At 40.5% G+C, this 12,715-nt stretch overlaps 1 protein-coding gene across 1 annotated transcript in view; it reads right to left on the bottom strand.

The window, feature by feature from the left end:
- tyw1 (tRNA-yW synthesizing protein 1 homolog (S. cerevisiae)) overlaps positions 1-12,715 on the bottom strand; it is a 63,465-nt gene that overhangs the window by 27,492 nt on the left and 23,258 nt on the right. The window contains exons 12-14 of the mRNA XM_085795774.1: positions 10,334-10,511; positions 6,869-7,004; positions 1,001-1,111 (exon numbers count right to left, since the gene is read on the bottom strand). Of these exons, the coding sequence (XP_085651900.1) occupies positions 1,001-1,111; positions 6,869-7,004; positions 10,334-10,511 (425 nt within the window). The remainder of the gene's footprint in view (positions 1-1,000; positions 1,112-6,868; positions 7,005-10,333; positions 10,512-12,715) is intronic.

Below are 12,715 nucleotides of genomic sequence, written 5' to 3' on the forward strand. Positions count from 1 at the left end.
CTACTTAAATCACAGTAGCATAAACTGATTTGTTGAACTCAGCCTGATGTAAACATTAATAAAACTCAGTAACCAATCACACAGGCAGCTCCATGTTGTCCCTGTGTGATGTTCAGGGACATCAGGACAGTCTGAAGACAGACAGCTCTGAGGGTGAAGTCCTATCATAATGAGATGAGCTGCACCTGTGACAGTGACAGGTCATAGATATAGCGCTGCAGCTGAGCAATTAGCGCTATATAGCGCATTTAGCGTGCGCCCGTGTCTGTGTATCTATGTGCAGGCAGAGATCAGAGATGGTGTTTTAAATAACCATGCTAGCGTTTCACCAGCTCTCATCTCTGCCAGTCAGCCTCTCAAACTGCCGCCTCTCTCGTGTGCGGGCGCACCACACGTAGACACACGTGAGAAAAAAAATAAATAAAAAATTAGGAAAACCTGTTTTTTTTTTTAATAAGTGCGATTAAAAGGCGTAAATGTTTTAACGCGTTAATTTTTGTGTAATTAATTAATCGTAATTAACGCGTTTAAGTCCCGGCCCTAATATTTATACTAATTCTGTTGAACTGTTTAACAACATCAAGAAAAGGACTTTTAATGCTACTTGTTTACTTTCAGCTGCCACAAGACAGTTTTTCTGAGATACTACTGCTCTTGTTTACTGAAAGGTCACATGATGTGAATGTGGTAGGTCCTATCTTTTACAGGAATCACTACAGTAACAACCAGCCTGGCAGCCACGGTTACAGGCTCAATTTCTTTTAGAAAACTCATTAAAAAGGAGCAAATGTGACAGGCTTTGATTTTGGGAGGGTTTACTCCAGACACACATCAAAGCACAGTGCAGATAAATAAAACAGAGAGTCAGACAGGGAAATACAAAAAAAGAAACCAGACGCAAAAGACGGTGAGGATTATTACACTGTGACAACAAACGGAAAAAGAACTGAGAAGTGAAGGAGGAATAACAAGCTGATAAAATGCATATGTTGAACCCTACCTTAACCTCTATGAAGTCCGGCTGTCCCAGGGCAATGAGCTCTGAGTAGGCCTGCATTTCCTCCACGTTCCAGGACTTCACCAGCGTCAGTCTGTACACCGTCCTCTGTCTCTGGATGGACACACAGGGGTTGAGGGATGGAAGAGGTCAGTGAGGGCATGACCACGGTACTGCCATCGTAGCAATATGTTACTGTACATATTTAACATGTTACAGGTCTAAAAGACTCTCAGACAACAACACTTTCTGTGTAGACATTAAGAGAAAATGTAAACTTCTTCATTTTGTAATTGAATTCACACAATTTCTTGGCTACTGGCATAAACCAGAATTAGATTAGGTGTTATAACACTGTATGCTGGCATAAATGAGATGCTCCAATAATCATCTCAACTGTAAACAAAACTCACATAACTCAACTGATTAAAAGTCAAACTATACTGTAGTTTTATAAGAAAGTAAAAATGTGTTTGACCTCTGTGAGATGAACATTACTGATTTCATCTCAACAGTAAAGACAAACATGTCACTTTCTTCAGGCACACATTAGTATAAAATCACTTGCTGTTGCCTATGGAGAATTTTGCTCACTTTGGTAACGTTCCAACCTCAAATTTCTCTGCTTATACTTATACTTGTTTTTATATATCATGGCAGTTTGTTGCAACAAACATCTGTCCTCCACCGGCAGCAACACAGTGGTGCACAGTTGTCCTGCCAACCACCTACTTTCTTTGTTAATAATACGAGAGCAGTTTGGGGAAGGTTTGTGTGTTTTTACTACAGTAATGATCTGGCAGCAAAAAACTGCATACAGTATGTTCAGTGTTCCTAAGTGTTCAAGTAGCATCTACCATTCAAAACCTTTACCAATTTCCACTTCCAATACTTAGTTTACTCCAGTTACACAAGCTGTTAAGGAACTCAGCACTCAGCATTGCAAGTGAGCGAACATGGAGGGAACTGATGACCGCAAAAATATATGTAGAGTAACTGTCAGCCATTATTCAAGTAAGAATGCATAAGCAAACCACCTGGGAGGGGTTTGCAGACCTTGATTGGAAAAAAAGGTGCACCCCCTCTAAAGTTCTGCTTTTAGAGTTGAAAACTGCATTTGAAGTTAAGTTTTTCTTTCCAAATAATCCTATTCTTACTGCCACAATAGAGCCACAGCGTCAAATATTGTGGGACCATAGACTTTATTTTCCCTATATTAATATGTACAGATTTGGATCGGGATCAAGGCCAAGTCTGGCCATCTCTTTAAAATGTGCTCAGCTAACTTTTCCTGGGGTAAATAAAAGGGCTGAAAAAAGCCGTGCTCACAGTTCAGTGGTGTAGATTCATGCTATTGTTGTTGCTGTACAGAAGGAGAAAGAGGATTATTGAGGATGTGATGGAGAGGAAGACGGGCAAGAAAAGACAAGTGGAAGAGACGAAAGAAGGGGAATGGTGAGGACAGAGGACATGAGAAATGAGTAATACAAAGAAAGCAGTAAATGACAATGGAAGAGGGGAGCATCCTCTTTCCCTCATTTGTCCTCTCTCCCTCTCTCTTTGGAAGGTTATCTATAACACTAGGTCCTTTCAGCCCAGTAGGGTAGGAGATAATTGGCCTGGAAGCAGGGAGGTGAGGTATTTCAAGCTGCATCTATTCCAAATCTGATGGTGAAGCACAACTCTATCAGTCCCACAGTGCACTGGCACAGAGGCCAGGTGGAGGGAAGCTGTCAAAAGCAGAACAAAAAGGGATAAGCGCTTAGGACGGATGGTGATATAGAGCCCACCATGAAATTGAGACTTGGGAATATGGAGTTGTGAAAGGCAGGCGGGAGGCGATGCGAGCAGAGAGTTTATTTTTGGAAACTGGGAAGTTGCACACAGACAAGCCATATTGTCACAGTAAAGTGGACACATGCACACACACAAGTACATGTAGTCCCTCTGGTGCAAGCATGAGTTAATGTTTTATAACCATGTACACTTGGATGCACAAAGGATTGTGTCATAAAACTTTGTTATGCAAATGTTGCTTTAAGACAGAAACATTCAAAATATTCATACAATATACACAAAACAAAGCCAGTGCTCCCCATTTCAGTTTACCTGTGTTAAAATAATGGCAACATCCGGAGGCAGATGTGTAACTTAAACATTTTTTGGTACAATCAAATCATGATATTTTGAATGTTTACATTTCAACTGGTGCAGCCTTCTTTGCCTTTACAGCACTGATCACAGGATGCTCCTCAGTTGGTCAATGCAGCTGGAGTGAGTGAGTGAGTGAGTGAGTGAGTGAGTGACTGACTAACTGACTGACAGACTGACAACCACAGGTAGAGACAATGTCAGAGAATTAAATGGGGAAAGTGGGATGAAAAGGCAAAGTAAGAGAAAAGGATGTGTTGTTGGTGCTAACCATAAAGACAGAACATGGAAAGTAAAAGATACACGTTTAATTTTTTTTGTAAAATGAAGCATGTGATCCTAACTCATTCCATAATCAGATTAAGTATTGCTATAGTCCAGTGGTAAGGTGACTGCTTGCCAAACCCAAGGTCACTGGTTCAAATCCTGCCTGGGCAACCCTGATAGGACATGTTTCCTACAATCTCTCTCTTTCTCAGTTAAGCGCCACATTTGATTCAACTTGTAAAAACAGTTTCAACTATTTAGCTATCATTGGACAGTTTTTGATTCATCATGGTATAGAACTCATTGTGTTTCAGGTTTTCTGTGGTTGAGAGGTTAGCTTGCTGGGTTCACTTCCTAGTTTGTTGCATGTCATTCCTGTACCTCCTCTCCTCATTTAGCATGGCTTCAGCAATGGCTTTCAGCATCCATATGCATTTTCCTCATGGAAATGCCTTTTGTAGTTTAGAAAAGCCTTTTGATGTGTACTGTAGTTATTCCGAATTGCAGCTGTTATGCTTTAAACAATAAATGCACATGTAACAGCTGTTATACTAGGGCAAGTAACATGGCTGTATTGAATAAGACAGTGAAGACAGACAGGAAAGGTGACATGACCCACAAAGTTTGACCCACTGAGAATCACAAGCGACTCTGCTCAGAGAAAACGTATATGAGTGACTTAACTACCGTAGCTACTCAGCTTTTAAGTCGCACAAAATTTTGATTATCAAGAAAGCCTGCAGCTCACAGCTACTTATCCAGCATCAGAATATTCACACATGAACATTCATGCACCAGAGTTTTAGTCACGGTGACTACTACTAGAATTCAACCTAAACTCTTGCATGCTGTGTCCGCTATGTTGCTGGTTTCATTTGATTTATATTAATTGATTCAGACTAGAATCCCTGGGCCATCATTTAGCCCATTGTCCATGGTGGAATTTAGTGTAAGCTCCGGGCAGGGTAATTGTGAGCTTCTGCAGTTCTTTTAAAATGTCATGGTGCAGTTAAGTGACCAGTGTTACAAAAGGGTCGGCTGCAGTGAAATCCAACAACTTTTCAAAACAGTCAGTTCACAGTGCCTTAATAACATCTGAATAAGAATTTACACAAGGTGTTTGAACATCGAAAACAACTCATATACAATGCTCTGGTAGACTTTCTGATTACTCACAGACCACAAGGGGTCACCTGCTGACCACTAGTGCAGGCTGCTTTATTGTAATGAGCATAAAAATAACTTGACAGAAATCGAACAGCTTCACTTCACAGTGGCTGCTTATTGCAAAGCTGTACGATCCATTTAGGTCTAAGTTATTTTGGTACTGTGCCCACTGCCCACCACCCCTGCAGTTACCTCACACTGATATTTTCTTGTTGGCGTGTGGTGAAAATGGTGATCTGGGCACAATTAGAGAGCAATGATCCGTCACCGGTGATTTGCCCCGAGCTGTGCAGTCACCAACCTCTCAAGCTGAGTGGTAATGAATTTGTCCATTGTTTGCTAAAGCATTAAACAAGAGGAAGTGGATCCATTACAGATAGGTGTAAGCGATGCTCCCTCAGAGGCTTCATACTTCACATCCTTCTCAAGGTCGTCTGGTGGGTTACCTAAGCACCGTTCTTTCCCTCACTTTAGCTTATTAGGAAACACAGGAACAGAAAGAATCGATTTACACAAGTGGAGTAGTGGCTGGATACAGGCTGCGATAATGGACTTTCCCTCTACTTACAAATGATGAGGACTGCAGGGTTATTGAATGCACTTTTTTTAACTGGTGCGGTGCTATCTGTGGACACAGATCCCACACCTAATAGTCGTGTACACCCTTGGACATTTTCATTCTTGTAGTGGAAGCAGTGGTATTATCAATGCCGATGAAACCAAGAACTTACAAGTTTCAAGAATCAATGAAAAGCCACCGTTCACCGCTCGAGTAAAGTGGTGAAGTGGTCTTTCTCATTTATTGGTATCTTGCTGGAATCTCAATTGAGTTTGGTAAACACACACCGCAACTCAATCTGTGAAGACTCAATCAGGGTAGCAGCTTTCATGAGCTGCTCCGATTCACTCACTAAAAAAAGATGAGTCTGCACAGTGGGTAAGAACTGGGCACATCCAACAATCTGTCACAGAGCTGAAGATAAGAGATTGCTTTCGAGGTGAGACAGGCCAAGTGGGTAGGAACATAAATTTCTGTTTCTATTCATAGGTGTAACATTATCAGTAACATTCCCCCAAATCCAGAGATGCAGACAAAAAAAATGAAACAGTGATTGCCTATTTTTTGTTGTATTTTCGTCAGAACCAAGGACACTTCATACAATCTCTTTCATAAATTACTGTGGTGGTGAGGATCATCCCTCATCTGCTTATCAACAACCTCAAGTCAAGCCTGTCCCAGGCAAAGGCCTGAGCTTTTGCACAGAGAGAGCATGAAACTGAGACAAACAGGCCATTTAGTGCAGAAAACAACAAGATAATGCTTCCCATTTATACTTACAGCAAAATATCAATCACAAATTTATATTTCACTGATAGCAATCAAGGAATCAGACATATTCCCTGAAACAACATATTACAGTAGAAAGCTTTCCTCTCTGCAGTACGCCTATTCGGATGATTATCAGTACTTAGAGAGATGAGATGATGATAATGGGAAAATACACAGTTAGGAAATTAATACAAGTAATGAAGCAGGTCAACATTTCCGAGGGAGAATCAGCTCTACTTTTAATTACACATTCAGAAAATATTCCAGTTCAGTGCAATTTGTGTATTTGTGACGCAGACTTAGTAAGAAGAGACAATTAAATTGACTTAATTAAGCTTGGGGAAATAACAAGCTATTCTAATCTGGGAGAGCACAGTAGTGAGAGTTTTATTGGCCGTGGAACAACAACAGAAGTCTTACTTTCATTGATGCTCAAGTTACTTTAAATTGCATAGACTGTAAATCTGGGACACCCTTCATTATCATTAATTTTGATATGGAGCTAAAGTGGCTATTATCATCACAAATGTGTTTAACATTGAGATATCTAATCTGACAAAAAGGATCTAAGATCTTTCAAACTCTCAGCTTTGACATATCATTCTCAAAGCTCTGCATAATTAAGGGAGTGAAAGGTGGTTGTGTGTATACTTGCCACAAAGTGACATGCACCAATGTCTCAGCTAAACACAAATCCAAAAATGAACAAAAAGGTTTGAACGAGTGAGGAGTTCAGTGGAGTCAGGCGCTGTCAGGATCAAACTCAGAGGTTGCATCTACAGATTAGCGATGCAGTTTTAACCCTACTGTGCTGCAGGCATACAGTACTTTTTTCACTCTCTTTTTTGTGAATTGCACCTTACCTTAAAATAGAATACAGTTCAATCTCTGGTTCACAAGCTCACTTTGCTAACCTCCTGAGTCTAAACTAAAACCTTGCTCAGTAGACAGCTTACCTTCTCTCCCAGGGCCTTGAGGCTGTCCAGGAAGCGTGGCCAGAAGTCCTTGAAAAGTGGCCGGTCAATCTTTTTCAGACTGTCTTTGGTACTCGCGTCCACACTCACATACAACTGGGTGACTGGCACCAGGCTCCTGAAAATTACAGAAAATATGGAGGGCAAGAGATGAGGAGAAGAACATTCTAGTTTGAGGGAGAAAGAGTCTGATGAGACATGTAGTACAAACAAAAAAAGGATTACATTGTCCTCATAATTTCTCTTAAGTCTCATCAAGTGTTACCAAACATTTATATACTTATCACAAAGCATGAGCATTTCTGTCAGAAGCATGGATCAGCTTCAATCATATTACTCAATAACAACAAGCCAAACACTCTTTGTGCTACACGGTTTAGACTCACTGTAGAGACAGATGGAAGGAAGGCACCAGGAAGTTGCGAAAAACTAATGTGCGCATCTGTCTTTCATGACAATAAATAAGTAAAAGCATTAATCTGTTTGTAGCTGCACTCTAGCACAATCTGTGAGGGAGAATGCAGCCGAGTAGTAAACAGGAACCAGAAAACTGTAAAAGATTCACACGACTGAAACGAGAAGAGCACTTTAGATGGAGATAAAGTATCTGCTGTACAAGGGAGGCACTTATGTAAAGACGCAAAAATAACCAATTAGCTAAATGAGTAATGAGACAGAAAGTCAGGAAATTGAGTTCAAGAAGTTTCCGTTTTCAAGGCAGTGCTGATATAGAGACTCAGTCAACTGAAGCAGCTCATCGCCAGCCAGGTGGCTCCTGCAGACGGGACAAGAAAAAAAAAAGACAAGACTGATGCCCGCTGTCCTTGCCTTCAACCTGCTTGATGAGTGTTATGATAAGTCAGCCTCTGACAGGCTAGTTAGACGATATATCATGATATGTCACTGTTTGTCTACATGACAAGGCCTCAAGACAGAGTGGTATCTCAAGACATAAGGGGTAAAGGGCGCCGACGGAAACCAGGACAAACTTTTGGAAGCATCATGTCTGTCCAAACATCACAAGTCAATGATCATTTCCAGGTCTATCTCGAGGTCAGAGCAGGTCAGGTCAGATACATTACATTGTACATTGTGTAAATTTGGTTTGAAAAAAAATTGTAATCACTCTTACACACACACACACACACATTTATACACAGTGCAGGCAACAACAAATGCATAGAGTAGGTAAAAATGACATTAATTAAACATTTCTCCTATCCAGTGCTACTTACAGTTTGTACAAACACATGGACTTAGTCACTTTTCACGAACTAGCTGTCCTATCGACACAGTCTGTTGCCCTGTTGAGGCTGCCTATCTATGTCACTGTTGTGCTGGTGGTGATGTGTGGTGCGTTGGATTGTTGTCTGCTTGTGTTATTGTGATTCTGCCCTGCGGTTGCACTACCTGCTCCCTCCGGGGACAAATAAAGTTTATCTTATCTTATTTATATGAGTGCTGCTCTCTCAATACTGTTTTATTCAGCAGCACTTTGGGACTATGAACCCTCACCCCAGAAGGAGAAGCTATCCTGTAACTGTTAGTTTTACACTGGACCATTTAACAATTTGAGTTAGAGAATCCCTGCTCTTTAAGGAGAGATTTCCAAACCATGACACCAGAGAGAAAGACAAATCAGTTCAGCAAAAGCAAAGGTCATAATGGTCCTGTCAGTGTAAAGATAGGACAATTTCCTGGGTTTAATTTTGTGTCAACAATTGTCCCAATTTTATTGAACATCTGGTTCAATGGAACAAAACATCCTAAAATGTCAGTGTAAGAAATGTTGATATTTTTGTAGTAAACAGAGTTACGGGCATTATCCTAAACATCATTATCATACACTGGATGTATAAATTGCTTTGTTTTCTAAACAAGGGGATGTCAGAGAGAGATGTAGAGCTACAGTGCTGCGTTGACCCTGTGTTGAGCAGAAGCTGAAGTGCTGGGAATAATGACACACAAAACCTTAGTTTGTTAAATCTCCTGTCTCTAAGGTACAAAGCATGTGTGAGTTATGTACGTGTGGCATATAAATCTGAGGTTGTATCTTCCTTCATGAAGTATCAGACAGTTTACCGTAGGTGCACACTCGCACAGGACACATTCCTCAAGGAACTGTGTCTGCCTGTCTCTGCAAAAGAAACATAGATGGATCTGACCTCTTGATGTGTTACGAATTGCAATGCAGCATTTCAGACAAGTGAGACTGGGCACCATTAAACTCACAGGCAGCGGAAAAAATGCTTCCCGTTGAGACCTGAACATCATGTGAAAAAAGCATTTTTTTTCTTTTGAAAGAAGCCGAGAGAGAGTCAGAGTGTCTGAGGAGGAGCAAGCAGTAAGTGGTGATTACAGTGAAATAATGTTTTTGCTGTCTAACACAGGCTTCAACATTTAGCAACATATGTGAAGAAGCATTTTTTAAAGAATGTGAGCCCTCATGGTAAGAGAGTCATCTGCAAAAGAAGTAGCCAAGTAGTGTGGAGTGTATGTAAATTATGTGAACCATATGTAAATTGAAACATAATTATTTGAATAGGTTGTTTTGTCTCTGACAATTTGCATCAAAAATAATCAGTGTGACACAGAAACACGGATGAAGCTTATAGTCAAATTAAATACTATATAAATTCATTATAATAAAATCAAATGAAAAGTGTGACATAACAAGGGACACAACAGACACATTTTAAGTTGTATTAGTAATGTGTCACCAAGGCTGACATTGGTGTTGTGGTTGATGGCCATTGCTCATAAGTGTATAATAATTTTGGCACTAAATAGCACCACCTGTCACTGTACAGTGTTTAAGGTGGAGGGGTCATTAAATTAAATTCCTGCCCCAGTGACAGCTTTCCACGCAAGCTCACCACAATTTCATACCAATAGAATAGAGTGCCCTATTGGTTTTGTGGAGTTAGGTGGTCCCCACGTTTTCTTTTAGTGGTTATGTGGACCTTGGTCTTAAAAAGTTTTGAGATGCAATGGTTTAAAGTACCAGTTCATCCAAATTACAGAAAAGACATCTCATATGTCCTTAGTGTCATCTAATGTAAACAGTTTGATTTGATGTGCCAAGTTTTTGCTACTCTGACGTCACCCAACTATACTGACGTTAATGGAATTTTGTTTGTGTTGCTCAAAGCACACAAACTGGGTCCCCTCCCTGTTAAAGGACACCAAGCACTTACAGTTGCAGCGACAGAGCCTTTGATCCTTCCTGCCAGGCAATAATGTGACTGCAAAGACACACTCATGCTCTTCACTTTCAAATTCATCTCCCCAGACTTCAAAGAGAAAGGCTTGTGAAGACAGGGGATAAAAATATACTACAAAAAAATTATTATCCAAAATAAATTGCTATGAATGCTTATTTTAAGACTGAGAGAGAAACGTGAACCCCCCCAGAAACATGGTTTGCATGTCCATTTTTTTTCTTACCTGATTTCCTGTGGGAACTGTGCATTGGTGACCAGGAAACTGGAGATCTGGTGGGAGTGGAGGAGGCGGAGGAAGGTGTTGATTTCGGGGTACATGATCGGTTCACCCACCAGGGAGAGGGCACAGTGTTTGACTGCCAAGCCCTCCTCGTACCGCTCTGGCTTCACTCCAGGAACACCTGGGGGGAGAGAGGTCAGTGGTCGAGTAGATGATAGTTTTGAATTCAATTTCACCTTTAACTTAATCTTTGTCTCCCAACAATTAAAAGTGCAGAGGCATAAATCAGAGAACAACCCCAGGGAAGTTAAAACTAAGGTCAAACTGAGTCATTACACACAACCAAACAGAAAAGATGAGACATGTTTGCTGCTCATGAAAAATAAAGATGGGAGGGGAGGGGAAGGAGGAGAGGAGAGGAGACAGTATATAAAGAATGAGCTTTGGGAGTTCTGCCCGGAGCCCGGTTCATCTCTCTTCCACTCCCTCTCCCTCTTTTCGCTAGGTGGACTTGACCTCTCGTATTCACAAACCACAGGATGCTGTAAACGTGTGCTCAGCATTGGTTCAAATGGTAAGGGTAAGTACAAGGACAAAGGTATGAGGGATGATTGCTATAAAGTTTAATAGACATTATTAACATTTAAGATTATCATGTAAAAAAAAAAAGACAACAACTTATTATTCATAAGAGGTTAATAGATGGGGATTTAATGTTAGATTGCTGGAGATACAGCAGATGCCATTTAATTTAGAGTACATGCAGTGAATCTTAATTAAATCAAACTTTGGACTGTTGCCTTTATATGCTTTATAAACCGTGTATGAATTATTGATAAGTGCAACATTCTCTAAGGTTGAACCACAAAAAAGCAACTGTGCCTGCACTGCCTTCAAGGACAAATTACATCTCACAACAGAAGCGAAGGCATCAAAAAGCAAGCTGTCCCCCAGGAGAGATCCCACTCTGTTCATAAACGCAAGCCGAGGATGATGAAGCGTGTGCGTGTGCGTGACTTAAGTGTCTGAAATCTCATCAAATGTAGTATGTATCGTACAGTTTAGTAATGTGAAATTCCATTAAATCCTAACATAGTTCACTCTCTTGGGGATGAAGTAGGATCAAGTTGATCACTCAGATAAATATTAAGTCTATCAGCAGGGACAGAGGACCTTATTACAGAATATGTAATAATGGTTACTGAAACAGAGGCCCTAGCTTTCATTCAAGAAATGACAGTCATTACATTGACCTGCCTCTCTTTTGGTCTGACACCAACATCCTCATAGAGGAAGGTCAACAAATATCCTTCTCTGATTTGCTGATTACTTCTCCCTTGTAATGGCCTCTTGTGTGCGAGTGTGATTTAATAAACACACTCAACTCTTCCCAGTGGAACGGCTCAATAAATTCAGTTAAACAAGTAGATGGGTGCTTGGACGAAAGCAGCACAGAGTAACAGTCAGGAGTGAGTCATGCATTGCAAAAGTGCTGCGTTGTTGTAGAACAGAAAATTATGTGACAAAATATTTAATTCATGCTTTGACTTTGCTGAGAAACTTAAAACATCACCAAGCCTCATCCTGATATGCAAATGTTCTGCACAGTGGCATAAAGGGGGTTCACACAAAATTTATCAAAAGGCCTAGCGCAGGAACATTTCAGCTAATAGATGAATGCTAAATGCATGTATGTATAAAATGAAAAAATAAACTACCAGTCAAAAGCTCAACAAGCCACAACAGGGCTTCTATAAAGGGTATCCAAATATCTAAAACCACACTCAGCATCCCACTGAAGGAGTTTGAAACTGCTTGTTGACAGTTTGAAATGTTCACTAAGAGTGTTAACTATAAACGACCAGAGTTTTATTATAAGTGCGTTTGAAGTAATGTAATAAAAACATAGCAGATTTCAGGTAAAACATACAGAGAAACCAAATCCTGCAAGCTTGGATGGTGACTGATTTGTTGTGACATCACAAAGTTGCAGAAGTCCTACCGGATCATTTTAGGGCCGAGTTTCTGAATACAGGCCATGTGCGTACCTCTGTGGACTGAGGTTTTGATACTTTCACAGTGCCAATATAGAACCTAGATCCGATCTTTTACCACACTACACATGGACATCTACGTTTATACTATAGGGGACCTTCAAATCATTCAGAGGAGGATACTGTTTGGGTATAAATCTGCACAAGAAGATCCACTGACTGACCCAAGATAGTCAGTGGGTTGGACTGGGCTGGATTCCTACAGTCAGTCGTTAGATGCACGTATTTGTTCCTAGTTTTAGTCATCAAAAAATCACATCACACAACATTTACAGAGAGAAGAGCCTGACATACAAAACATGTGTGACAGCTGGTAGGGTAATAAACTTCA

The sequence above is a fragment of the Trachurus japonicus genome, chromosome 13, assembly GCF_045865225.1.
Source record: "Trachurus japonicus isolate A0001 chromosome 13, Traja_1.0".
Lineage (NCBI taxonomy): Eukaryota > Metazoa > Chordata > Actinopteri > Carangiformes > Carangidae > Trachurus > Trachurus japonicus.